The sequence below is a fragment of the Zonotrichia leucophrys genome, chromosome 7 (genome assembly GCF_028769735.1).
Source record: "Zonotrichia leucophrys gambelii isolate GWCS_2022_RI chromosome 7, RI_Zleu_2.0, whole genome shotgun sequence".
In the NCBI taxonomy this organism is placed as follows: Eukaryota; Metazoa; Chordata; class Aves; order Passeriformes; family Passerellidae; genus Zonotrichia; species Zonotrichia leucophrys.
In genome coordinates this window covers 1602961-1627337 of record NC_088177.1, presented here as the reverse complement: position 1 = coordinate 1627337, position 24377 = coordinate 1602961, and the positions used below count along the sequence as shown (strand labels likewise).

The 24377-nt window shown below is 45.1% G+C and overlaps 2 protein-coding genes across 3 annotated transcripts; both read right to left on the bottom strand.

The window, feature by feature from the left end:
- Positions 1–4281: 4281 nt before the first annotated feature.
- RBM43 (RNA binding motif protein 43) lies at positions 4282–9828 on the bottom strand. Its single transcript, XM_064718870.1, has 4 exons — positions 9664–9828; positions 6616–6802; positions 6384–6478; positions 4282–5751 (listed from the first exon to the last, which is right to left on the bottom strand). Exons 1-4 carry the CDS (start codon positions 9664–9666, stop codon positions 5044–5046), a joined length of 993 nt encoding a protein of 330 aa, XP_064574940.1. The 5' UTR covers positions 9667–9828; the 3' UTR covers positions 4282–5043.
- A 2560-nt stretch (positions 9829–12388) lies between these two features.
- NMI (N-myc and STAT interactor) lies at positions 12389–24377 on the bottom strand. 2 transcript variants are annotated; one of them, XM_064718869.1, is made up of 11 exons: positions 24091–24377; positions 23877–23994; positions 22969–23019; positions 21578–21655; positions 20686–20832; positions 18351–18446; positions 17496–17670; positions 16920–17026; positions 16610–16805; positions 15916–16022; positions 12389–14188 (listed from the first exon to the last, which is right to left on the bottom strand). In XM_064718869.1, the coding sequence occupies exons 3-11, from the start codon at positions 23011–23013 to the stop codon at positions 13970–13972; spliced, it is 1170 nt and encodes a 389-aa protein (XP_064574939.1). In that variant the 5' UTR covers positions 23014–23019; positions 23877–23994; positions 24091–24377; the 3' UTR covers positions 12389–13969. The 2 variants fall into 2 exon arrangements, with proteins under 2 accessions (XP_064574939.1, XP_064574938.1); XM_064718868.1 differs by having other exon boundaries at positions 18351–18449; positions 24091–24376.

Sequence of the window (24377 nt, the reverse complement as noted above, 5' to 3'; positions counted from 1 at the left end):
TGCTCCTGGAGCCAAGGGAGATCCCTGCAGAATCCATCTCCTCTCCCCAGCCCTGCATGGCTGCAGGGACTCACCAGCCACCCTCAGCGGGTGAATATTCCCATCTCCATCTGGGCTGGATGCTTCCCAGTCTCCAGCGTGGCCTGAGGAAGGTGTGGGTGTGAAAGTTGCCTCAGATAATGAGATAATTGTTATTAACTCTGTTTATTTTTCTTACATGTTGTTCTAGGGGTGGGTTATTTTTAAATAAAACACGTGGTTCTCAAAAGCAGAATATCCCTTCAGAATATCCTTCTAGGGCTGCAGTTTTTCAGGAGATGGGAGAGATCTTTTGCAGCTGGAGCAAACGCACAAAGTTTGAGCGCAGCTCAAAGGTGGCAGGGGCGGCTTTGGGGACAAGAAATCTGCAGAAAGGGCTTTTTATTCCTCATGGAAGTCCCTCCTCCCTGCAGGAATGGCTCCATCCATCCATCCTTGCTGCATAATGGGATGCACAGGTGCCATGGGAATAGGGAGGCTTTGTCCTCCCTCCCTGCAGGAGCAGCCCTTTGTGTCAGGGATGCTGAGGGATCCCGGTCAATCATTCCTGCTGCATCGCCTCCCCCAGCCCTCAGCACAGCCACGAGATTGATTCGGCCTCCAAATTGGCCAAGATTTTCCTGCTGAGGGACGTCCCTCAAATCCTCGTGGTTTTAAGGCATTTTAAGCTGTTTTTAGGGTGTTTTTAAGGTGTTTTCCCCACTGACTGTAACCAGGTGCTGCCAGGAACTGAGCTCACACTCTGCTGTTTTTAAAGTAATTTTTAAATTTATTTTCCAGTGGGAGTTGTGCCTCAAATCAAAACCAGGCTTTGTATTTTTACAACTCTTATTTCTCCCCTTCTGGGGAAGGGCACAAATATTTTGTTGAGGTCTCCTGAGCAGGTTTTTTATTCAAATTAATGTGCAAACCTGAGAGTCCTGAGTCAACCAAGAGCTCCAGGAATAACAGCTGCTTCCCAGGATATTATCCAACACACACAAATATTTTTCAAGTGGAATTTCATAGAGACAGCAGAGCCTTGCTTGCCATAAAAATAACTGTGAGAAAGAGAGCTGGCAAATCCCTGAGCAGCCCTGACACAGGGTTGGTTTGGTTGGATTTGTTGGAATATTCATGGCAGTGACCAAGTGGAGGGGTTTTAGCTGAATATCCATTGTTTTCTGGACTGGAAACTGTGGAATGGTGAGGGAAGCAATGTGTGTTTTGTTGTCGTGTGTATGTTTGTTGTATGATTTTCCCCAATCTATGTATTGTTTCCCCCTACGCAATGTCAATGGTTCTGCCCTCCCCAGTTTTCCCGCCATTACCCCTGTCCTCAGTTTGTGTCTGTCACCCAAGTTATATAATTTCTCCTCCCCCTTTTCCCCTTTTTAGTAAATCTTTTCTCCTCCCTGGGCCCAGTCAATCACCTCACACTCCTCTCGGTTTTCTAGAACCTTCGTCTCACTGGGGGTTGTGGTTGGCTGTGGTCCCGGGGCCCCTCCCTTACCTTGTATTTATTGGTTTCCCTCAAATGTCAGTTTGGTGAAATCCATCCCCTCACCCTTCCTAATTGGTTCCTTGTAAGTTCCACCTGTACACACCCCCCCCTCCTTTATAATCCTGTTTCACCCCCTATTCGGGGCCACTTCCCTGGATGGTTTCTCCCTGTTGGGTTCCCTGTAACATCAATAAACCGATGTTAACCCCCAGAGAAGTGTCCTGCTCCAGTCCGCAGCCAGCACAGCCCGAGGCCCTCAGACTGTTGTAGTGTGTTGTTAAGTTTCTTGTGTTATTTCCCCAATTTATGTATTGTTTCCCCCTATTAAGTGTAAAATGGTTTTGTCCCCCAGTTTTTCCCGCCACAGCCCTGATGTCCGTTAGGTTACCATGGTTACCCCTGTGTCTGTCACCCAAGTTATATAATTTCTCCTGCCCCTTTTTCCCTTTTTAGTGAATCTTTTCTCCTCCCTGGGCTCAATCACCCCCCACACTCCTCCTGGTTTTCCAGAACTTTCGTTCCCCTGGAGGTGTTGGTTGGCTGGGGTCCCAGGACCCCTCCAGTACCTTTTGATTATTGGTTTCCATGGAGTGTCAGTTCTGTGAACTTCATCCCCTCACTTTTCCCGATTGGTTCCACCTGTACCCACCCCTCTCCTTTATACTCCTGTTTCACCCCCTGTTCGGGGCCACTTTCCCGGTTGGTTTCCCCACGTTGGATCCCCTGTAACATCAATAAACCGACATTAACCCCCGGAGAAGTGTCCTGCTCCTTGCCTCGCCATACCCGCAGTGAGAGCCAGGCGCAGCCAGCGCAGCCCGAGGCCCTCAGACTGTTGTAGTGTGTTGTTAAGTTTCTTGTGTTATTTCCCCAATTTATGTATTGTTCACCCCTATTATGTGTAAAATGGTTTTGTCCCCCAGTTTTTCCCGCCACAGCCCTGATGGCCGTTAGGTTACCATGGTTACCCCTGTGTCTGTCACCCAAGTTATATAATTTCTCCTGCCCCTTTTTCCCTTTTTAGTGAATCTTTTCTCCTCCCTGGGCTCAGTCAATCACCCCCCACTCCTCCTGGTTTTCCAGAACTTTCGTTCCCCTGGAGGTGTTGGTTGGCTGGGGTCCCAGGACACCTCCTTTACCTTTTGATTATTGGTTTCCATGGGGTGTCAGTTCTGTGAACTTCATCCCCTCACCTTTCCCGATTGGTTCCGCCTGTACCCACCCCCCTCCTTTATACTCCTGTTTCACCCCCTATTCGGGGCCACTTTCCCGGTTGGTTTCCCCACGTTGGATCCCGCTACACCTTCAATAAACCGAGGTTTAACCCCCGGGAAATGGTCAGCTCCGTTCCTCGCCATACCCGCGGTGAGAGCCGGGCGCAGCCAGCGCAGCCCGAGGCCCTCAGACGCCGAGGGGCGCTGGCCAGGAATTGCAGAGGGGCGTCGGCCTTTCGCCCTCAGCAGCCGGACTTTGACCTTCAAGCCACGTAGGCCTCACCATAGTGTTTCACTGGTGGTGCTGTCCTGGCTGTGCATCCCAAACCAGCAGCCCTGGATCCATCCCAGGGCCAAAGGTGGGGCATTCCCAGCCCGATCCAAGCTGGAAAAGCAGCCCTGGAGCACAACAGCAGCTCCCCAGCTCCTCTTTCCCCACGTGCCTCTCTCCAAAGCACTCCACAAACAAAACAGCCCAGGCAGAAAAGCCCTTTTTGTGTCCAGGAGCACATCCTGGGAATGAGAGCAGCAGATGGAGAGCCCTGGGAACAACGGGATAAAGCTGAAGGGGTGCCAAGGCCGTGGGGGCAAAGGCGATGATGGGAAGGGAGCTGAGGCAGGATTCAAACAGAACACTTTATCCAGCTGTGATTTCAGGGCTCTGAGGTGGTGCCTGCAGGTCCTTGGGGAAGGAGGAGCTGTTTGGCACAAAAGCAGGGCTGAAGGACACCTGGAGTGCTGCTGCCAGCTGTGCTGGTGCCCAAAGGGACCCAAAAACCACCAAAAACCACCCTCAGGCAGCAGCCACCAGCCAGGGCTCACACGGACACCACAGCCACTGCTTTGAGCAAAAAATAGGAAATACCAGAGCTCTGAATCAGGAAAAAATAAAATTTGGCTCTTCAGAAAAAAAAAAAAAAAAGATGAGAAGTTCAATGTGGACACTGGAAAACAGCACTAATTTCATTAAAGGGTTATCCTGCATAGAGGATTTTCTCTTGGACAAGGTTGAAAAACTTCCCATCTCTGCTTGAGCTCTGTGGGGATGAACCCAAACAGCTCTGGGGGAGTTTTCCAGAGTTTCCCATCCCTGAGCCCCTTGGAGAACCTGCAGAGCACAGGGGAACTTGGAAAGGATGAAGAATTATTATTATTATTATCATTATCATTATTATTACTATTACTATTATTACTATTATTGTATTTTTACTATTATTACTATTGTTGTTGTTATTGTTGTTAATTTGTTAATGTTGTTATTGTTATTATTAAATATCTTTAAATATTGCTCCCCTCTCCCAATTCAGCAAAGCACTTAAGCTCACCAGCTTGCTGCTTTGGCACCCATTTTTAATACAATTTTAATTCATTTTAATACACTTTTAATATATTTTTAGTACACAAAGGTGCTTAAACACCTCTCACTGGCTGCACTGCACTGGAGAATCAGCCATGACAAGAAAATGACTCAAGCATTTCTTGGGCTTCAGGTTTGAGCTTCCAACCAAAAATCTGGGATTTGGTTAAAATAACACAGACACAATGTTTTTAACAACACTTTTCTTTAATGGCATAAACCCCTCAAACTTTGCCTGCACATCAGACAGAAAAGCTGCTCTGGATGTTTTGAGAAATTATTCTAAACACACAGATATCACAAAATAAAAGCTATTTTCTAAATTGGTTTATACAACCCTCCATTTGTGCCCTTGTAATGGATACAGAATCAGATTTGCATAAACAGAATCTGATTCCAAAGTCTGAATGCCCCCACATTTTCCCATCAAATCTCTGGACACACTTTCATGTCTAAATAACAAGCTGTCAAGAGATGCTGCAGAAGCCTTTACAGCTGGGAAAAACCTCATTATTGCTCCTATGAAAACAAACTGGCCTGTTTCCTGCAGGGCAGAATTAGCAAGGCTTTCTCAACCTGTCCATTCCATGTGCATTTTGCTCTGCCAGGGGTCCCTCTGCAGCTCAAGGGCCACAAAAGGTCCCCATTCCTGGCTGCTCACAGAACCTCACACACAACTCCCCTGCAGTGTTTCCTACATGCTTGGCACACCCAGCTTAAAAAAAAAAATAAAAATCTCTTTTTTCATCATGTACTCCTTGACAGCAAGCTGGGGTGAGAATGCTCTGAGGTACCAAAGGAAATGTGGTCCCCAAGTCCATGCAAGATGCAAAAATCACTGATTTATTGTTCTGACCTTAATTTGGTGCAGAGTTGCCAGCCTGTGAGCGGGACAGAGTGACATCCCAGTGCCACGGGGTGAGAAAGCCAAGCCCCAGGAGCCCTCAGCCCTACCTGGAGAGCCTCTTCACCTCCTCTGCGAACCCAAAAACGTCTGCAGAGGTGCCCACGACGTCCAGGTGGGTGTCATAAGGGATGGTCAGCACTGTGGGGTACTGTGCTTTCAGCCTCTCACAGAGCTGCCTGAGCCTCTGCTTCCCAGCCCTGCTGGGCTCCTTGAGGCAAATCCTCTCCTTCCTTAAAATATTCTGCAGCTCTGCCGAGTAATTTTCTATCATTTTCTTGGCTTTTAATCCCTGTGCATCAGCAGCACTCTCAATGCTCACCGTGGTGATGTCACCATCAGTGACACCAGAAATGACAGCATCGTTTCTCTGCAGGGCCTTGGCGTGGAAGCGCTTCATGTAGTGATAGATATCCGTGTCCAGAACCAGCACTTGCTTCTCCCTCTGCGCATTCCGGGTGGGATTCCTCATCTCCGCAGCACCTCTGTGCTCCTGCAGCTTCCTCCTCGCTCTCTGGTGGGGTTTTCTGTCCCTTTTCTCCTCCTCTGGGAGGGATTTTGCCTTCAGCAGGAGGAAATCTCTCAGCCCTCGGAGTGCTGGGAAGGGCCCTTGCACTGCAATGTGCCCGTCACGCTGCAAAGGCCCAAAACTCAAAGCTGGGCTCTGCTGCTTCATCTCTGCCACCAAATCTTCTAAAACCAAGTGATCTCTGAAAACAGCCATGCTGAGGGTGGAGGTGACCCGGAGGAAGGCCTGGAATCGTCAATGGGAGAAGTTAAGGAGTGGCTAATGAGGCATGAAGCATAATTAGATGAATTAGGTGTGGGAAATGGAAAGACAGAAACTTTAACAGACACAGGAGGGTTTATCTGCAGCCTTGGAAGAATGTAAAAATAAAGAATGTAAAAATAAAGCACACAGACATTAAACAGAAAAATCATAAACTTCTATTTCTATAGTTGTAAGTAAGAAGTAACAAACTTCTTAAGTAACTTAAGTAAGAAACTATTGATAAGATGGTGAAGGGTTTATAACGTAGAAATGAACTTGTATAGAGCAAGCTGAGAGTTGAGAAGTTGTAATAGAAGCACCTGTGTGTACATGTGAGAGTAACCCACTGGATAAAAGTATATTCATTGCAGCAGGAGTAAGTAAAGGTGATAGGTTAGAAAAGCAAAATAAACTTTTGAAACTGTCCATTGGGTTATAAAGTGATATACTGCCCTGTAACAAAGAACTTGTGGCCATTTTTTACGGCCGATTGCCGGCCATAAATCTCACAGCCTCTGAGACTGCTGTTTACCTGAGCCATAAATTGTTTTCAGCCCGCCTGGGGTGCCATCCCTGCACTGAAAGCAGTGACAATGCCACAGGCAGGAGCTCACCTGGTGGCAGTAGCGGGTCACTGTCAGGGGGAAGGGCCTGGGCAGCCTCTTGTCCTGCAGGAGATGCTGATCCTTCTTCAGAACACGCTCCGCAACTGAAAACAAACCCAGATCCAAGCTCTGACGCTTTTTCGCATTTCAAACTCTAACAGCCCCCGGGTTCTGTGAAATCCCAATTTCAAACCGTTCAGGGCACAGCTGTACTTCAATACTAAACACACCCATTTCATACCTGCTGCATCCTCGAAGGTCACGTAGGCAACTCCAGCTTTCCGCGTGGGATACGTGACCTGCTCCACGTCCCCGCCGTGGTTCCGGGACCTCTGGAAGTGGATGGTGAGGAGGTCAGCCAGGAGCTCATCCTCCAGGAGGCCGGCTGGGACACCGGCGATGACAACTGTCCTCGTGCCTCGGGCAGCCTGGGCAGGGGTGGCAAAGTCAGCAGGGACCCCCACATTCCCGCCCTGGAGAGGATCCCGCTCCCTCAGCTATTTTTGGGGTTTTTTGAATGGATACACACTGTTCACACCCATATGTCAAGTCTGGAAACTTGTATTTTCAAGTAGCAATACCTGAAAGAAGCCATGAAGAATGCATAATCTCTGAAAAATATATATATAATATATATATATTATATATAAAATATAATATATATTATATATATATATATATAAATATATATTATATTTTATATATAAATATATATATAATATATAATAATATATAAAAATAGTATTTAATATAAAATATAATATACAAAAATAATATATTATATATTTTATATTTTATATTATATAATATATTATATATTATATATTATATATTATTATTATAATTATGATTATAGATTATAGATTATAGATATATAGATATAGATTATATATTTAGATTATATATTATAATTACATATTATATCATTATTATATAATTATTATATATTATAATATACAATATATAAAATAATATATATAATTTCTATATATAATTTCTTGCTTTATATATATAATATATAGGAGATGTAATATAGAATAATATATATTATATACATTATTATCATTAATATATATTATATAATATCATTAGTATATAAAATACATTATATATAAAAATTTATAGATATTAATTGTATACATATTAAAATATATTACATATTATATTTTATAATATATAACAGAACATAGAATATATAATATATAATATATTATGTTTTATAAATTATATTTTACATAATATTATATATTTTATTATAATATTTTATTATAATTATATTGTTTTGTATATAATTATATTTAATATATAATATGTATACTAACATATTTCAATAATTATTATTATATTATATATTATTATAATGTTATATTATATTATATTAAGTATATATTATAAAATATATATAATATATATTATGTATTATAAAATATATTATATAAATAAATATTGTTGCTTCCATGTAGCAAAACATGTTCATTTTCAAAACAGCTAAAATTCAGGCTTTAGGTGTGAATGGTAGGAATTACAGTCTCTTTTTTTTCTTTGTTTTGTTTTGGGTTTTTTTTCAGTTTCTTAGTTGTTTTATGGGGACTTTGTAATGTGCATTTAGGGGTTAATTAATCCTGCCCAATCAGATCTCAGTGCCTGCCAGGCTGCCTCAGGCACCTGCATTAAAAAATGGTTTTAAATGCCATTTAAACCCTCTCAGTATCTTCTCAAAGCAGGAAAAATAAACACTAAATTTAAGTTTCTCAGCTGGAAGGTCCCATTGGTAACGTGGTTTCCTCTGATTCTGATATTTAGCATCAGAAGAGAAAGAAAAATTGTAACTGCATGTGATGCTCAGCAGGATTCCCTGCAGAGTGGAAGGGGCAGATTCCTTGTTAAATTCGGGATCTCAGCCTTTTAAAAACGCTCTCAGCATCTTCTCAAAGCAGGAACAATGAGCCCTAAATTTCAGTTTCTCACCTGAAAGGTCCCACTGGTAATGTGGCTTCCTCTGATTCTGGTATTTAACACCAAAATAAAAAATTGTAACTGCATGTGATGTTCAGCAGAGATTGATTCCCTGAAGAGTGGAAGGGGCAGATTCCTTGTTAAATTCGGGATCTCAGCCTTTTAAACCCTCTCAGCATCTTCTCAAAGCAGGAAAAGTGAGCCCTAAATTTCAGTTTCTCACCTGGGAGGTGAGAAACTGAACCTGGTAACGTGGTTTCCTGTGATTCTGATATTCAATATCACTGCACATTGTGGAGCACTGACTACATTTATCACTTCACTGACTTTTCGGAAGAAAGCAGATAAATTTGGTTTGTGGGAACGAGCTGTCAGTAACTGCACTTGAGGTCAGTCACTACATCTGAATTCTTTAAACTCTTCTTAAGATTTAAACTTCTTTTAAGATTTAAACTTCTCTTAAGTTGTTTTTTTTTCCCTGGGCTGCCTAGGACAGGATCGCAGCTCCAGCAGGGGCTGCTGAGGGAGCGATGCCTGCCCACAATCCTGGACAAACCCAGCGAGGGGCTCCATGGAATTCCGAGCGCCAGGAGCTTTTAATTAATGACAGCAGCCAATTAAGCAGGCGGCGAGGCCCGTGCGAGAGGCGGCACGGAGGGAATGCAGACGGGGATTTTCTCACGCCTGGCACAGCCGGAGCTCGGCTCGGCTGCCAGACAGCCCTCACACCTTCCCAGCTGGTGTTTGGGAGCAACACTCGGGCCTGCTAGTGGGGTTAGGGGAAAAAAAGCAACCCAAGAACACACGGATTGTGCTGAATCACTCCCCAGACGCGTCTGTGCCGAGCAGCTGCTCCCAGGCAGGGATGGGCGCTGCGGGAGGGGCCGGGAATGGGCCGGGAATGGGCCGGGAATGGGGAGGGATGGAGGGATGGAGGGATGGGGCAGCCGCTCTGCTGGCAACGGGTCCTGCTGGTGCTTCCTGGCAAACTCCAGACTGGTTTGGGTTGGAAGAGACCTTAAAGCTCATCCCAATCCAGCCCTGCCATGGGCAAAGACACCTTCCACTGTCCCAAGCTGCTCCAAGCCCCCATGTCCAGCCTGGCCTTGGGCACTGCCAGGGATCCAGGGGCAGCCCCAGCCCAGGCAGGAATTCCCAATTCCCAATGTCCCATCCATGCCTGCCCTCTGGCACTGGGAGCCATTCCCTGGCTCCTGTCCCTCCCTTGTCCCCAGCCCTTCCCCAGCTCCTTTTCCAGCGCTTTCCCCTCAGCCCCTCCCGGCCCTGCCCCTCGCGGTGCGCGGCCCCCGCTCCCCCCGGCCCCGGCACTTGCCATGGCCGCTCCAACGGGACGGGATCCCAACGGGACGGGATCCCAACGGGACGAGGATCCCACCGGGACAGGATCTCACCGGGATAGGATCTCGGCGGGAAGGGCGCGGAACGAGCGGGCCCGGCGGGGAAACGAAAGCGAAAGCGGCGGGGAAGCGACGGGGCCGCCCCTGAGGCCGCCCCCAGCCCAGCGGGAACAGCGCGGCCCGGCCCGCCCTGCCCGGCTGGAACGGGAACCGGGATTTGGGCAGGGACACGCGGGGACAGGGACACGCGGGGACAGGGACACATACATGGACAAGAACGCACGTGGAGAGGAACTAGCGAGAAGGGCGTGCATGGAGAGGGACAGGGACACACACAGGGACAAGGGACACACAGGGAGAGGGACAGGGACTTGAACATATACATGGACAAAAACACACATGGAGAGGAACAAGGGAGAAGGGCGTGCATGGAGAGGGACAGGGACCACGAAGGACACACAGGGACAAGGGACACACAGGCAGGAGACACACAGGAGGGAACAGAAGGGACTTGAGACAGATTACATGGACAAAAACACACATGGAGAGGAACAAGGGAGAAGGGCGTGCATGGAGAGGGACAGGGACACACGGGAGAGAGGGAACACACAGGGACATTATGACAGGGACACACAGGGAGAGGGACACACAGGAATATACGGACAGGGACACACGGAGAGGGACACACACAGGATATATACAGGGACAGGGACACACAGGGAGAGGGAGACACACAGGGACATATACAGGGACACACAGGGAGAGGGAGACACACAGGGATATATACAGGGACAGGGACACACAGGGAGAGGGACAGGCAGGGACAGGGACTTTTACATGGACAAACACACATGGAGAGGAACAAGGGAGAGGGACATGCATGGAGAGGGACAGGGACACAGGGAGAGGGACACACACAGGGACAAGGGACACACAGGGAGAGGGACAGGGACTTGAACATATACGTGGACAAAAACACACATGGAGAGGAACAAGGGAGAAGGGCGTGCATGGAGAGGGACAGGGACACACGGGGAGAGAGGGACACACACAGGGACATATACAGGGACACACAGGGAGAGGGAGACACACAGGGATATATACAGGGACACACAGGGAGAGGGACAGGCAGGGACAGGGACTTTTACATGGACAAAAACATACATGGAGAGGAACAAGGGAGAGGGACATGCATGGAGAGGGACAGGGACACAGGGAGAGGGAGACACACACAGGGACATACAGGGACACACAGGGAGAGGGAGACACACAGGGATATATACAGGGACACACAGGGAGAGGGACAGGCAGGGACAGGGACTTTTACATGGACAAAAACACACATGGAGAGGAACAAGGGAGAGGGACATGCATGGAGAGGGACAGGGACACAGGGAGAGGGACACACACAGGGCCATATACATGGACAGGGACACAGGGAGAAGGGCATGCACGGAGAGCGACAGGGACACATGTGGAGAGGGGCACACATGGAGAAGGACAGGTATGGAGAGGGACATGGAGGGACAAATACAGGGACACAGGGAGAAGGGCATGCACGCAGAGGGACAGGGACACACGTGGAGAGGGACATGCGTGGAGAGAGATACACATGGAGAGGGACACCCAGGGATATATACATGGACAAGGATGCCCATGGAGAGGGACACAAGGGAGAAGGACACACAGGGACACAGGTGGAGAAGAACAGGAGTGGAGAGGTGTGGGATCTCAGCACCTCAGGACTGAGGTGTCACCGAGACCACCCTTGGGGGGCTCGGGAGTCCTGGAATGTTCCAGAAGTGTCTGGTGGCTGGACTTTGATCCCACACAGGAGACGACACCTGTATGAGGACAGGAGGGTTTCACCGGGGTGAATGGTGAAGGGATGAGTTAATTAGAGAGTGAGACACAGGGTTTAGGATTTCTGTACAGGGGGGTTTAGAGAAGTAAGATGGAGGAATTGGGGCGTGTCCTGTCCTTCTTCTTCTTCTCCTCCATCTTCTGTGGTGATGGTGGCACTTTGGGATTGGTCATTACTAAAAGTGCACCGGGCAATAAGGGTGAAAGGTATTGGGGAAAAATGATAAATATTGTACACGTAACTTTGGGTATAAAGATAGGTGACCGCCCGGAGGGCAGGGAGTGTGCTCATGGCTGGCTGCTGAGCAGAGCTCTGTCGGGCCGAGAGAAAATCTTTTAGATAAACAATTAATAAACATAAAGACCGAAAGAAGAACTGAAGCCTCTTCTCGTCCTTTGATACGCGGCTGCCCCAAGGCCACCCCGGGCCTTTCCAGGCCATCCAAACAGCTGAAACCAGACAGAGAGGGACACGTGTGGACTGGGACACACATGGACAGGGACATGCAAGGACAGGGACATGCACGGACAGGGACATGCATGGACAGGGACATGCAAGGACAGGGACACACACGGACAGTGAACACTCCCAGGGACCCTGTGCCAGCCCCTGCCCACCCTCCCAGGCAGGAATCCCTTCCCCCTGTCCCACATGGCCGGGGACACCCCCTGGCACCCCAAAGGCTGCGCTTGCACAGCTCCCCTGGCCCCAACAGCCTCGTGTTTAGCTGGACACCGATGTTGGGGTGAAAGCTGCAGCTGGGAAATGTCCCTGTGTGTAATTTGGGAATAAAAACCACCCCAGCAGGGAGGAGAAAAGGATATTGACATTTATAGACACATCACTGACACTTTATTCTTATTGTTCATCATTAAAACCAGTCTCCAGCCTTTAAAGCTGCTTTAAAATTTAACAGGGCAATCATCACAAGCCATAATTCATCAGAGACAAAGGCAAGATATTTACAGACATTGTCTTTAAAGTGTAAAAATCTGATTTGTTTTCTGGGCTTTAAATCCTGCAGCTTCTCACTACTCCTCATGAGTCACACCTTATGAGAATTTTAAGCTTTTTCCTTTTTAATGATTTACTTGTCAATATTTATCCGTGAGATACAGTTGAAATTCATGACATTTTTTACCTTTCTCAGGTTTTTCCCCCTCTCTTTTTAAGGTGTCTGGTCTTACCAAGTTTTTGAGAGTCCAAAAGTGCACAATTTCTGTAAATTCTTCAGCACTACTTTGTTTGAAGTAATTATTATCATTTTACCCAGTGGTCAGGTAACCAATCCCTGCCTTTGCATGCCCTAAACAGTGAGAGGTGCTGCAGTCACATGGATCTCACTCAACAGCAAATTCAAAATAAACTCTGGTGTTTGCAGCCTTTTAACTTTCCACACTCAACTTTTATCCATTGCCAGTTACCAGTTTGTCTGCAATAATAATCCCTGAGGTATTCCCTCTCCTTTCCCTGCACATCAAGACATCAAATACCTCCAAAATAAATTATTTCCAATGCCAGGCTCATGCTAGTTTGGAGTTAGGACTATTAGGGCCAAACCATTTCAGCCCCCAAGGATGGCAAAGTGCAAAGTCAGAGGAGGATTTGTTTTCCAAGGATGAGAGCAGAAAAGGAAAAACATTCCTCCTTGGAAAATCACTCTCTCCAGCCTGGGACCACCAGATCCCTCAGGGCTGTTCAGCAGCACTGTTACAAAACCAGGTACAGCACCAGCTCAATCCTTGGCTGAAACAGTTTAAAGTAACCAAAATCATGAACAAAAATGAGGAAAATTGAATTGCAGAAACAAATATTAAAACCAAACAATAAAGCAGGCTACCAACAGCTAAAGGCAGCAGATGCCAGGGCATTTCTTAAGTGCAATTTCTTATTTTCTCTATTTTAATTCTATCTATTTTAATTTCTATTTTAATTCTATTCTATTCTTCCCATTTTCTATTTTAATTCTATCACTAATTTGATAAAGTGACTTTTATGAAATTACAGGATTCTTTCAGGTGTTTGAGTTCTGGTGGCACTCAGCAACCTGAGCAGGACTGGAGCTGTGCCAGAGCCACCTCCTGAAACTCTGGCACTTCACACAGCAGGACTGGGAAGAGGCTTGGATTGGGATTAAATTAAATATGGCTTTTGCATCCAGAAGGTAAGAAACAACCCACTCATCCCACTCTGGAGTATTTTTAAATGCGCAAGGTATAAAATAAACAAAGCTGCAGAAAATGTGAGCTGTCTCAGGGGCTGCTGAAGGCCTGGCCTGTGCCTTTCATTGTAACACAGGCAGGGAGCTTTGCTGAGTCCCTGTGCAAAGCCATGAGCCAAGGCAGCAAGGCAGGGATTCCTTTCAATCAATTCCAGAGCATTAAAGCACAATTTCTACAGAAATCCCTGAAACCTCATCAGTCCTCTGTGGTTCCTGAGCTGGCATCCTCAGTATCCTCCTCAAAGCAAACATAGGCTGCTCCTTTGGAGATGTATTTGATTTTCTCTATCTCCCCCCCACCATTGCTTGGCTTTTGGAAGTGGATTTCAATCATGTCCTGCACACTTTCTTCATCCTCTTCCACCTCTGGGACTCCTTTCAGCAGAATGGTTTTCCTGGAAACCCTGCAGTGTGGCTGGGAGGAAAAACAAACCTGGGTTACAGAGCAGCTGGGCACTCAAGGGAACTGGGAGAGATGGGAATTGAATTCTTCTCTCAGGTGTGGCCGGGATCTTTGATGAGGGGAAAACTTTAGATAGTGGGAATTTCTCTGGAAAGAGCAGAACTCTGGATTTACACTGCAATGAAGGGTCTGGAATTCTGGATTTACACTGCCATGAAGGGTCTGGAATTCTGAACTCACACTACAATGAAGGGTCTGGAATTCTGGATTCACACTACAATGAAGGGTCTGGAATTCTGAACTCACACTGCCATGAAGAGTCTGGAACTCTGGATTTATACTACAATGAAGAATCTGGAATTCTGGATTCACACTGCCATGAAGGGTCTGGAATTCTGGATTCACACTGCCATGAAGGGTCTGGAATTCTGAACTCACACTGCCATGAAGGGTCTGGAATTCTGGACTCACACTACAGTGAAGGGTCTGGAATTCTGGACTCACACTACAATGAGGGTCTGGAATTCTGGACTCACACTACAATGAGGGTCTGGAATTCTGATTAGCACTGCCATGAGCGGCCTGGAACTCTGGATTTACACAATGAAGGTTCTGGAATTCTGAACTCACACTGCCATGAAGAGTCTGGAACTCTGGATTTATACTACAATGAAGGATCTGGAACTCTGGATTCACACTGCCATGAAGGGTCTGGATTTATACTACAATGAAGGGTCTGGAAGTCTGGATTTACACAATGAAGGGTCTGGAAGTCTGGATTTACACAATGAAGGGTCTGGAACTCTGGATTCACACTACAGTGTAGGATCTGGAACTCTGGACTCACACTGCCGTGAAGGGCATTGGAGGAGCAGCTCAGGGCACTTGGTTTGTTGGAGAAGAGGGAGGGGAGACTCATCCCAGTCTGGAGCTCCTGAGGGACAGCTCCCATCTCTGCCCTCTGGGAGCAGAGGAACAACAGCTGGAGCTGGGCCAGGGCAGATTTAGGATGGATTTTGGGAAAGGCTCTTCCCCCAGAGGGTGCTGGCAGTGCCCAGGCTCCCCAGGGAATGGGCACATTCCCAACAGCTCCAGGAGGGTTTGGACATTGCTCCCAGGGATGCCCAGGGTGGGATTTTGGGGTGTCTGTGCAGGGCCAGGAGCTGGATCCATGGTGCTGTGGGTCCCTTCCAGCTCAGGAGATTGTGTGGTTCCATGATTCCGAGCCCACACTTTACCTGGTGTGTCCTGCACTCCTGAATGCAGCCACACTCTGGGTTTGGGGAGCCCTGATGGCTCCTGCCAGCACCAGCCCACAGCAGCTGTGTGTGTGTCCTGCAGCCCACGCCTTAATTACAAAGCCCTAATTACAGACACAACTCTGCCCCATCACCATCTCCTCCTAAAGCAGAGCGTGACGAGGCAGCTCTCACAATTTGGGCTGAATGAGGAGTGAAATCAAGGAATGGATGAGCAAATGTTGCATTTGCTGGGACTCTGACAGAGCTTTGTGCTCAAGCTCCTTCCCAAACACCCAGCACAGCCACGGGGGAGTGCTGACATAATTCCATCAAGGAAAGACAAGCACACCCTTTAAAAATAAATTGCAGCTTCACATGAACTCAACAGCCCATTTCACACCCACACTGGCTGTGAAGTTCACACAAAGGAGTGAAAATTCTGCCCATTCTCCTATTTCCCATTTATCTGTTCTATCAGCCTGGAGCAGATTCTTTTACCTGAAACTTCATCAAGTGGAAATCAAAATGTGGTGAGACAGAAATGAAGAACCACGTTTCCTCCACACAGAAAGGGTATTTAGTATATCTCATAAAGTTGTAGCTTGCTGTAAGAGAATTTAAAAAAAAAAAAAAAACAGTTAATTATTTAATATAATTTAACCAGTATTTTATAAACATTTCAATGACCAAGCTCATCCAACTAATGTAGGATGGCACACCTGTAGATTCTTTATGTGCATTCTGCAAAAAGTTTATTTGGCACTTCCAAAACAAAAAGCAAAATCATGAAATGCTCACAAAGCTCTGAAATAAATCTAAAGCAGCTGCTCCAAGTGGATGTGGAATTGATCATGGAATTCCATCCAGCTGGGCAACAGGAATGCCCTGCAACAGGAGCCAAAATCAAACTCATTTTCCTGATTTGCTGTTTGCAGAATGAGTTTTCCCTCTGGCAATGCAGAGGGAAAAAATCAGGGTTTTTTTTGGGAAAAGTTCTGCAAGAAAGCTCATGAACTGTGAGCAGGCTGTGTCTGCTCCACAAGGATGTGATGAAAAACTGCTTTATTTCCCCACATCCCTGGGGGATCCATCAGCTCCCTGTGGGAAGAGTTTGCAACACTCAGTGGTGACCCCAGAATGGAAGCCAGGATGGATTTGATGGATTTGGATAAGAAAATATTCCAGACTCTACCTCCAGGCTTGAGGAATGTGATGACAGCTGTCCCAGACCCCCTGTTGTAGGTCACTTCTTCTATTTCTCCTCCTCCTTCTTCCTGCTCAGTTTTGTAGAAATGCAGCTCAAGTTTGTCTCTCACCCACTCTTCAGGAATGGGGAGCTCAGGTACGTCTGAAACGTTGATCTTCTTTCCAGAGACAGTGACGTGGAGCTAAAAACATCAAATTTTTGTGCACTTTGTGACTGAAAACACTGAAAAAAAATGAAAGAACCTAAAGCTTTTAAAGAGCTCAGGTTTTGAGAGTTGCATATTCCAGCTGTTTACCTCAAACTGGAATCCCATGTCGAGTTCAAAAGGTTTCACTGTCACATTTGCTGTTCTGTTGTCCAGGTTCACACAGTGCTTGCTCATCTTTGTCAGCCTCTGGGCAACTGAGGGAAGTCAGATATGAAAAGCTTTGTTTAATCATTATAAACCCCAAATTATTCCCCAGTCTCTTAAAAAAAAATCTCCTTTTGCATCAGTAAAGGAGAAATAAATAATAATTAGGCAACCAGATCCTAAGCATCCATGTCTACTTCCATAAAATCTCTGTGGTTTTATGTAAGCCAAATAATATAATAACAAAATATTATATCACCCTTAATAATAACAATTAACAATAAACAATGTTATTAAAATAATATACAATAAATATAGCAAATATATTATTAATTATACATAAAAATAGATTTGGAGTGGGACTAGTAGAACTTAAGCTGATGAAAGATGCTCTTATTGTATAATATTTTATAAGATTTTTTTTCCTGTTCCATTCAAAACACCCTTGGGGGAAAACCACACCACTACCAGTGAAATACATCAGAGACATGAATTTTATAATTAAAATACACATCCTACCTTCCTCATCTTCAAAAGTCAGCAGTGCCTGGTTCTGGTTGAGTCTGAAGGGGGTTTTTGTGGCCACCCCAAAGACACAATGGGTGTCCATATCTTTATCTGCCCCATCATCCTTCATCTCTTCCAGGTGAGTGAACTTCAATTGCATCTCTGCCACCTTCTTTTTAACCTCCAACTTCAGAATTGACACAAGAAAAAGAAAACTTGAATATTACCAATGCTATGAATATTTTTTGATTCCACTGCCTTCCATTGAACCAATGTCTGCTTGTTTTCATTGCTCTCACACTTCCGGTACCTCTTGGATTTATTTCTGCATCCTCTCCCTGCTTCAAACTGGCTTGCCAGGAAAAATGAGAAACTTTCAGGTTTATTTTATATTGAAATTATAAAATGAAATTAAATAAATAGAAATATATAAATATATTAATATATATATATAAATATTATATAAATATATATTATATATTATATATTATATAATATATATAACATATATATATAATATATATAATTATATATATAATATATTATATAAATATATATATATTATATAAATATATATTAATATATAAATATATAAATTGAAATTATAGGTTCAAATGCTGACCAAGTGGCCCCAGCAGCCTTTAGAGGGACAGATTCAGGGGGAGGCTCACTCAGGTTTCCCACAGCAGCTGCCCCTGGGTCCCTGCAAGTGTCCCAGGCCAGCTTGGGCAGGGTTGGGGACAGTGGGAGGTGTCCCTGAGGTTGGAATGAAATGGGATTTAAGGTCCCTTCAAACCCAAACCATTCCCTGAAAATAAAAATCTGCCCTCCTAAAAGACCAATTTCCAAACATTCCACCTCCTTTACCGGATTGTCCCGGGAACTGTGCTCTTCCAGGTCTTCTTTGAGCTTTTCCATCTCCTTTTTCAGCTCAGTGTTTTCTTGCTTTAGCATCAAGAGTTCCTGCTACAGGCCAAAAAGATGAAATGCAGAATTAAACGCTTAAATAAAGACAGAAATATTTTTCAGCAACATCTGGGCAGTTTCTGCCATGCTGCTGCTCTTCCTTCCTCATGTCCTCCTCCTTCCTCCTGTCTGCTCCATAATTCCTCCAAAACAAGGAATCCTGCTTGGACACAAAGCACTGGGAGCAAATCCAGGATTTCCTGGAGAGGGAATGTGAGAGGATGAGAAGGAAGCAGAGCAGATGTTGACAGATGTTGTCACCTTCTTCCACCATCACAAGGTGGGCCCTGGGAAGTCACCAACCCCTGCAGACACTTGGAGCACTTCCCACCAGCTGAAGGCCAAAGCCACAGGGTGATCATGACCTTTCCTGGGTACAACCCCAAACTTTTGTGATTAAAGAACCAAAAATTCGCTTTCAGAAAACCTCCCCACAACCTTGTGGGATCTCAGCCCCTCAGGACTGAGGTGTCACCGAGAGCACCCTTGGGGGGCTCGGGAGTCCTGGAATGTTCCAGAAGTGTCTGGTGGCTGGACTTTGATCCCACACAGGAGACGACACCTGTATGAGGACAGGAGGGTTTCACCGGGGTGAATGGTGAAGGGATTGGTTAATTAGAGAGTGAAACACAGGGTTTAGGATTTCTGTACAGGGGGGTTTAGAGAAGTAAGATGGAGGAATTGGGGCGTGTCCTGTCCTTCTTCTTCTTCTTCTTCTCCTCCATCTTCTGTGGTGATGGTGGCACTTTGGGATTGGTCATTACTAAAAGTGCACCGGGCAATAAGGGTGAAAGGTATTGGGGAAAAATGATAAATATTGTACACGTAACTTTGGGTATAAAGATAGGTGACCGCCCGGAGGGCAGGGAGTGTGCTCATGGCTGGCTGCTGAGCAGAGCTCTGTCGGGCCGAGAGAAAATCTTTTAGATAAACAATTAATAAACACCGAGACCGAGAAAAGAACTGAAGCCTCTTCTCGTCCTGGGCTGCCCCAAGGCCACCCCGGGCCTTTCCAGGCCACCCAAACAGCCACAAACCGGACACAACCTGAGCGTGTTTAAGCTATTAATTATATTGTAATGGCTTAAAGCTGTAATTTCTCATCAGTGATCCATCACTGGAAGCACCTCCTGGGCAGCCTGTGGGACCTTCTGCCTGTGGAATATCGAGGGAATGAACCAAGGGGTTCTGGAACCCAGCAGCTCTAGAAGGAAAATCCCTCTTCAGACAGGCCCTGGCTCTTGCCCAGCTCGCTGGCACCTAAGAAATGCAGATCCTTTGGGTGCAGAGCAGGGAGCTGGCAAAGCAGTGGCATCACCCCACTGGGCTTCACTCCCTTCACCCAGCCCTGAAACTCATCCACAGGGCAGAACCTTGGAAGAGCAAGGCTGCTTTTGGCAGGTTTCACCCCAAAACAGATTCATTTTATTGCAGTCTCTTTGCCTGCCAGTGAAAAGCTGAAGTGCAGCAAAGAACACGTGTGTAGTAGTTTGACTTTTCTTGTGGCCATAGACTCTGTTCCTGTGACACAGAGACTGCACTCTGTGCAGTTCATCGTGAAGACCCCCCGGCCCCAGGGGGTTAGAAAAATATGGGGGGGACAGATGTCCCAAAGCAGAGACTGTGCCTTTTTAGAGTGAGACAAGGCATCCTTAAAAGACAACCCTAAAAGCAGCTCTGGTCCATGCACGGTGGTGAGAGCACTGGGCATGGAAAGAAGATGTCACAAGCAGCAAAAAGACTTTTTTCCGGTGGTGCCGAAGTGACAGGAAAGCACACGAGGTTTCAGTGTGTTTCCAGGAGAAGCCTATAGAACAAAAAAGACTCCTTTCCTCTTCATGAACTGAAGTTTGAGTATACTAAAGTGTAGCGCCAAGCTAGGCAGTTAGTGATTTGAGAGAATGTATCAGATTGAGAAAGTCAGGTAGTAAAGAAGAGGAAAGTGGTTTTTTTTGTAAAGTTTTCAATTTTTTTTTTCTTTTCCTTATAGTTTTTCCCTATTTTCCTGTAGTTTAGGTAATAAAGTGTTCTTTATGTTTAAACTAAAACCCGTTTTGCTTATTCCTAGTCACATCTCACAACAGACACCAGAGTGAAAGCATTTTCATAGAGAGCACTGGCTCCGTACCAAGCTCAAACCATAACAACGTGGAAAATCCGACTGGCAAAGGCAGTGAAACTGGGAATGCTGCTCCCATTCTGCCAGCCCTGCAAACACCTGCAGCCCCCTGCACACCTCACAGCCGGTGATTCTGTCCTTCCTCTGCCTCTCCTGCTCCTTCAGCTCTGCCAGCTGCCTCTCTGCCCGGCCACACTCCGCCTCTGCTGCCAGCTTGGAGTAAAACAGGTCAGCTTTCACCTTCCCAGCATCTTCAACTTTTATCTGGAGAGCAAAAAAAAAGAAGATTTTAAGTTTTTTTTAAAGGTTTATTTCTAGAGGAACAAACAAAAGCTCGAGCAAGCCCTCTGTACTTATTCATTTTTAACACTTTATTTCTAGAGGAACAAACAAAAGCTCGAGCAAGCCCTCTGTACTTATTAATTTTTAACACTTTATTTCTAGAGGAACAAACAAAAGCTCGAGTAAGCCCTCTGTACTTATTCATTTTTAACACTTTATTTCTAGAGGAACAAACAAAAGCTCGAGTAAGCCCTCTGTACTTATTCATTTTTAACACTTTATTTCTAGAGGAACAAACAAAAGCTTGAGTAAAGGAGAAATAAATAATAAATATAGAAATAAATAAAGAAATAAATAAATAAATAAAAATAAATAAAGAAATAATAAAAAGCTTGAGTAAGCCCTCTGTACTTATTAATTTTTAACACTTTATTTCTAGAGGAACAAACAAAAGCTCGAGTAAGCCCTCTGTACTTATTAATTTTTAACACTTTATTTCTAGAGGAACAAACAAAAGCTTGAGTAAGCCCTCTGTACTTATTAATTTTTAACACTTTGGGTAAATATTCAACTGACAAGAGTGCCATCAACACAAGCACAAAGCATGGAAGAGCAGAACAAGTTAAAGATGTTATAAATGTGGGGGGTTTGATCTGATTTTAGAAGGATGCACCAATCTTTGTATTTTAGCAAATCTCCATGATTCCATGTGCTTTACAGAACTTGCCTTCCACATCCTCAGCTCTTCCTTGAGTTTTTCAATCCCTTCCAGGGGTGTCCCCAGTGGATCAGTGGGTACCATACTCTGCAGAGAGAAGAGGAACACGTTGGTTTTCTCCTCTGCTGGCCAACAATTGAGACACTTCAATCAATTCCAAAACAATCTTAAAAAAATTAAAAAGTTTAACCAAAAAAAAATTTAAAACATCATTCACTTCGGTCAAATTGTTGAATTATTTTAATGGCTGGACAGGACAAAAATCTGTGAAATTGTGAATTATTGGCCAGCCATTATTAATTGCTAATTATCCAACTGCTAAAATGCACTGGTGAATATTTAGCTAAATAATAAATCAAGCTGTCTCCATGTTCTTCCACACAGAACTCAGCCCCTCAAACCCATAAATGTTTAGCTCTGTGCTTTCTCAGCAGTTCCTCCAGGAGGAGGCGTCAATAAAAAAAAAAATAAAAGTGAAAATGGGATTTTGATCTTCCAAGCTCAGGGAGATTGGATAATAAAAGGTAGTATGAAGGAAGGTGATAAAAGAACCATTTCAGAATTGAAATTCAGGGCACAAGTTCACAGGGGCAGGGAAACTACAAAGCCCAAAGAAAAGGAAAATCTCTGTTCTGTTTTGTTTCTATGGCTGCAATGTTCTGCAGGAAAAAAAACCCAAAAAGATCTGCTGAAATATTCTCTCCCTTTTTACTCAAGATTACATAAAGCTTGAATGGGAACCATGAAATTTAGAAATAGCAAAAATCTAAATTAGATAATCCATGGAAAAGATCTGAATTAGATGATCTTGTCAGTTCTCTTGATAATGCTGGGTATTTCCTAAAAATAATAAAACAGAAAGTATTTCTTCCAGTTTCAAATTAAGCAAGAGGGAAATATCCATCTGTGTCTTAGTTACAATGGGAAAAATATTCATTCACTCCAGGGATTGAGTGCAGGGAATGAAAAGGATGCACATGCCAACAGCTGGAAGATAATAAGAAATTTTTTTTTTTACTAAAAGAATGGTTTCACACATCCTGAAAGAAGGAAAAAAAAATAACCAAGAAAACACAAGAAAGGCCAGGGAAAGTCCCATCCAAACCACTTGTGCACTGCTGGAGCTGAATCCCAGGAAAAGGGAAATTCCTCTAGAATCCTCCACAAAGGCAGATGAGCAAGAGAGGCAGGACAGAAAGTTCTGGGCAAATCTGTGATGCAGAACCTTGGGAATGGGATTCTCCCCATGGAAACAGGAGGTGGAAATGGGGAATGCCCCAAGTGTTAAAGGGGGGAAGAAGATGAGACAAGCAGAACCAGTGGGAGCACAAAACTTCTGCTAGAGATACAAAAGTCAAATACAGATTTCACTCCCAGGCAGCCCATCAGGAAATACTTACAAAACCATTGTCTTGGAGAGATAATGGAGGGCTGGTAAAATCCATGGAAACCTGAGGGAGCAGGAAAAAAGATTACAACACTGTGCGTATTTTTTATGCAACTGAATATCAGGAATACCAGAAGCCGTGCTAAGCAGAAAGAATTTTTAAGCATAAATGTATAGTTCCATATGCAAAACTGACAGATCATGCATATCTGAAGCCTCCCTTTTCACAAATATTTTCACAATAATTAAAATGAATATTTTATGTGTTGTGTTACAACGTAATGCTGTATTAATTCTCTTAAGTAGTGTGTTAAATATAGTTTTAGGGTATAACATAATGTTAAAATAGAAACTATGCTATGGAGGATACTTTTTTTCTAAAGGAAGGACTTGCAGTGAGATAGCAGCCACAGGACACCTAAATCTTTCAGAGAAAGAGAATTTATTGCTCCATTATCAGGAGAAAAACTTCTTCCTGCCTCACTCGGGCAGGATGATGCCTTTAGGATTATGAGGAAGAAGCTGACACTGCCCAGACAGAATCCTGTGTTTGAATGGAATTTATGCATCATGGATGAGATGTATGAATATGCAACAGGCTGTTGTTTTTAAGGATTAATCCTCGGTTAATGTGTGCCTTTTTCAGGCTTATGCTGCCCAGAAAAAAGAACGCAGACGTCCATATCTCTGTTTCTATTGTCTCATATTGTCCTAATTCAAATTGTCCAGATTATTACTTTAATTGTATTACTATTTTTATAACCATTTTACTACTATTAAACTTCTAAAATTTTAAAAACAAGTGATTGGTGTTTTTCACAGTTGAACACTCCACAGGCCTGACCTTGAAATCCCAGCGGGACCAGCCCAAATTCCCGATTTATCCAGGCAGTTCTGACCCTCTCACCTGGGAACCCTCACCTTAATTCTGAGCCGACACCGCCCTCACTCAGAGGCTTGAAACTGAGGTTCTGGATCCCGGAATCCCTTTCTGGTTTGGATCGGGCAGCGAAAATTCAGAGACTTCTGTAACAGTTTTCTGTGGAGGAAAAAAAGGAAAGTGAAAGCAGAAATGAACAATAGTTGTTCTTTGGTTTATCCACGACTCCTCCAAGGGACCTGAGGCCTCCCTCACCGCTCGGCTCCCAGCGGGCACGGCCGGGACGGGCCGGGGGGACGGGCTGGGAGCACGGCCGGGGCTGAGGCAGCTGCCGGCGGCTCCACCACCTCCGGAGCCGGCTCGGGGCCGCCTTTCGCTTTCGCTTCCCGGCCCGGGGGAAGGAGGGGCTGGAGCCCGGCCGGCCCCCTCACACACCGGGCAGCCGCCGGGGTACCGGGGTGTGTCTGGCTCTGTGCGAGTGGGCTGAGGGAGGAGCCGCCCCTCAGCCGAGCCCCGATGAGGCTAACAGGCACAAATGTGGA

What these genes read in the sequence shown, in the direction of transcription:
- RBM43 (XM_064718870.1), bottom strand. An exon ending in GACCTTCGAGGATGCAGCAG is followed by an intron (nt 6,479 to 6,615) that starts GTATGAAATGGG and finishes GTTTGTTTTCAG; the next exon opens with TTGCGGAGCGTGTTCTGAAG. An exon ending in TGACCCGCTACTGCCACCAG is followed by an intron (nt 5,752 to 6,383) that starts GTGAGCTCCTGC and finishes TGACGATTCCAG; the next exon opens with GCCTTCCTCCGGGTCACCTC.
- NMI (XM_064718868.1), bottom strand. Translation starts at nt 23,013, where the DNA reads ATGGATTTTACCAGCCCTCCATTATCTCTCCAAGACAATGGTTTT. An exon ending in CACATTCCTCAAGCCTGGAG is followed by an intron (nt 16,023 to 16,609) that starts GTAGAGTCTGGA and finishes ATTCTCTTACAG; the next exon opens with CAAGCTACAACTTTATGAGA. An exon ending in TCCACTTGATGAAGTTTCAG is followed by an intron (nt 14,189 to 15,915) that starts GTAAAAGAATCT and finishes TTTTCCTCCCAG; the next exon opens with CCACACTGCAGGGTTTCCAG.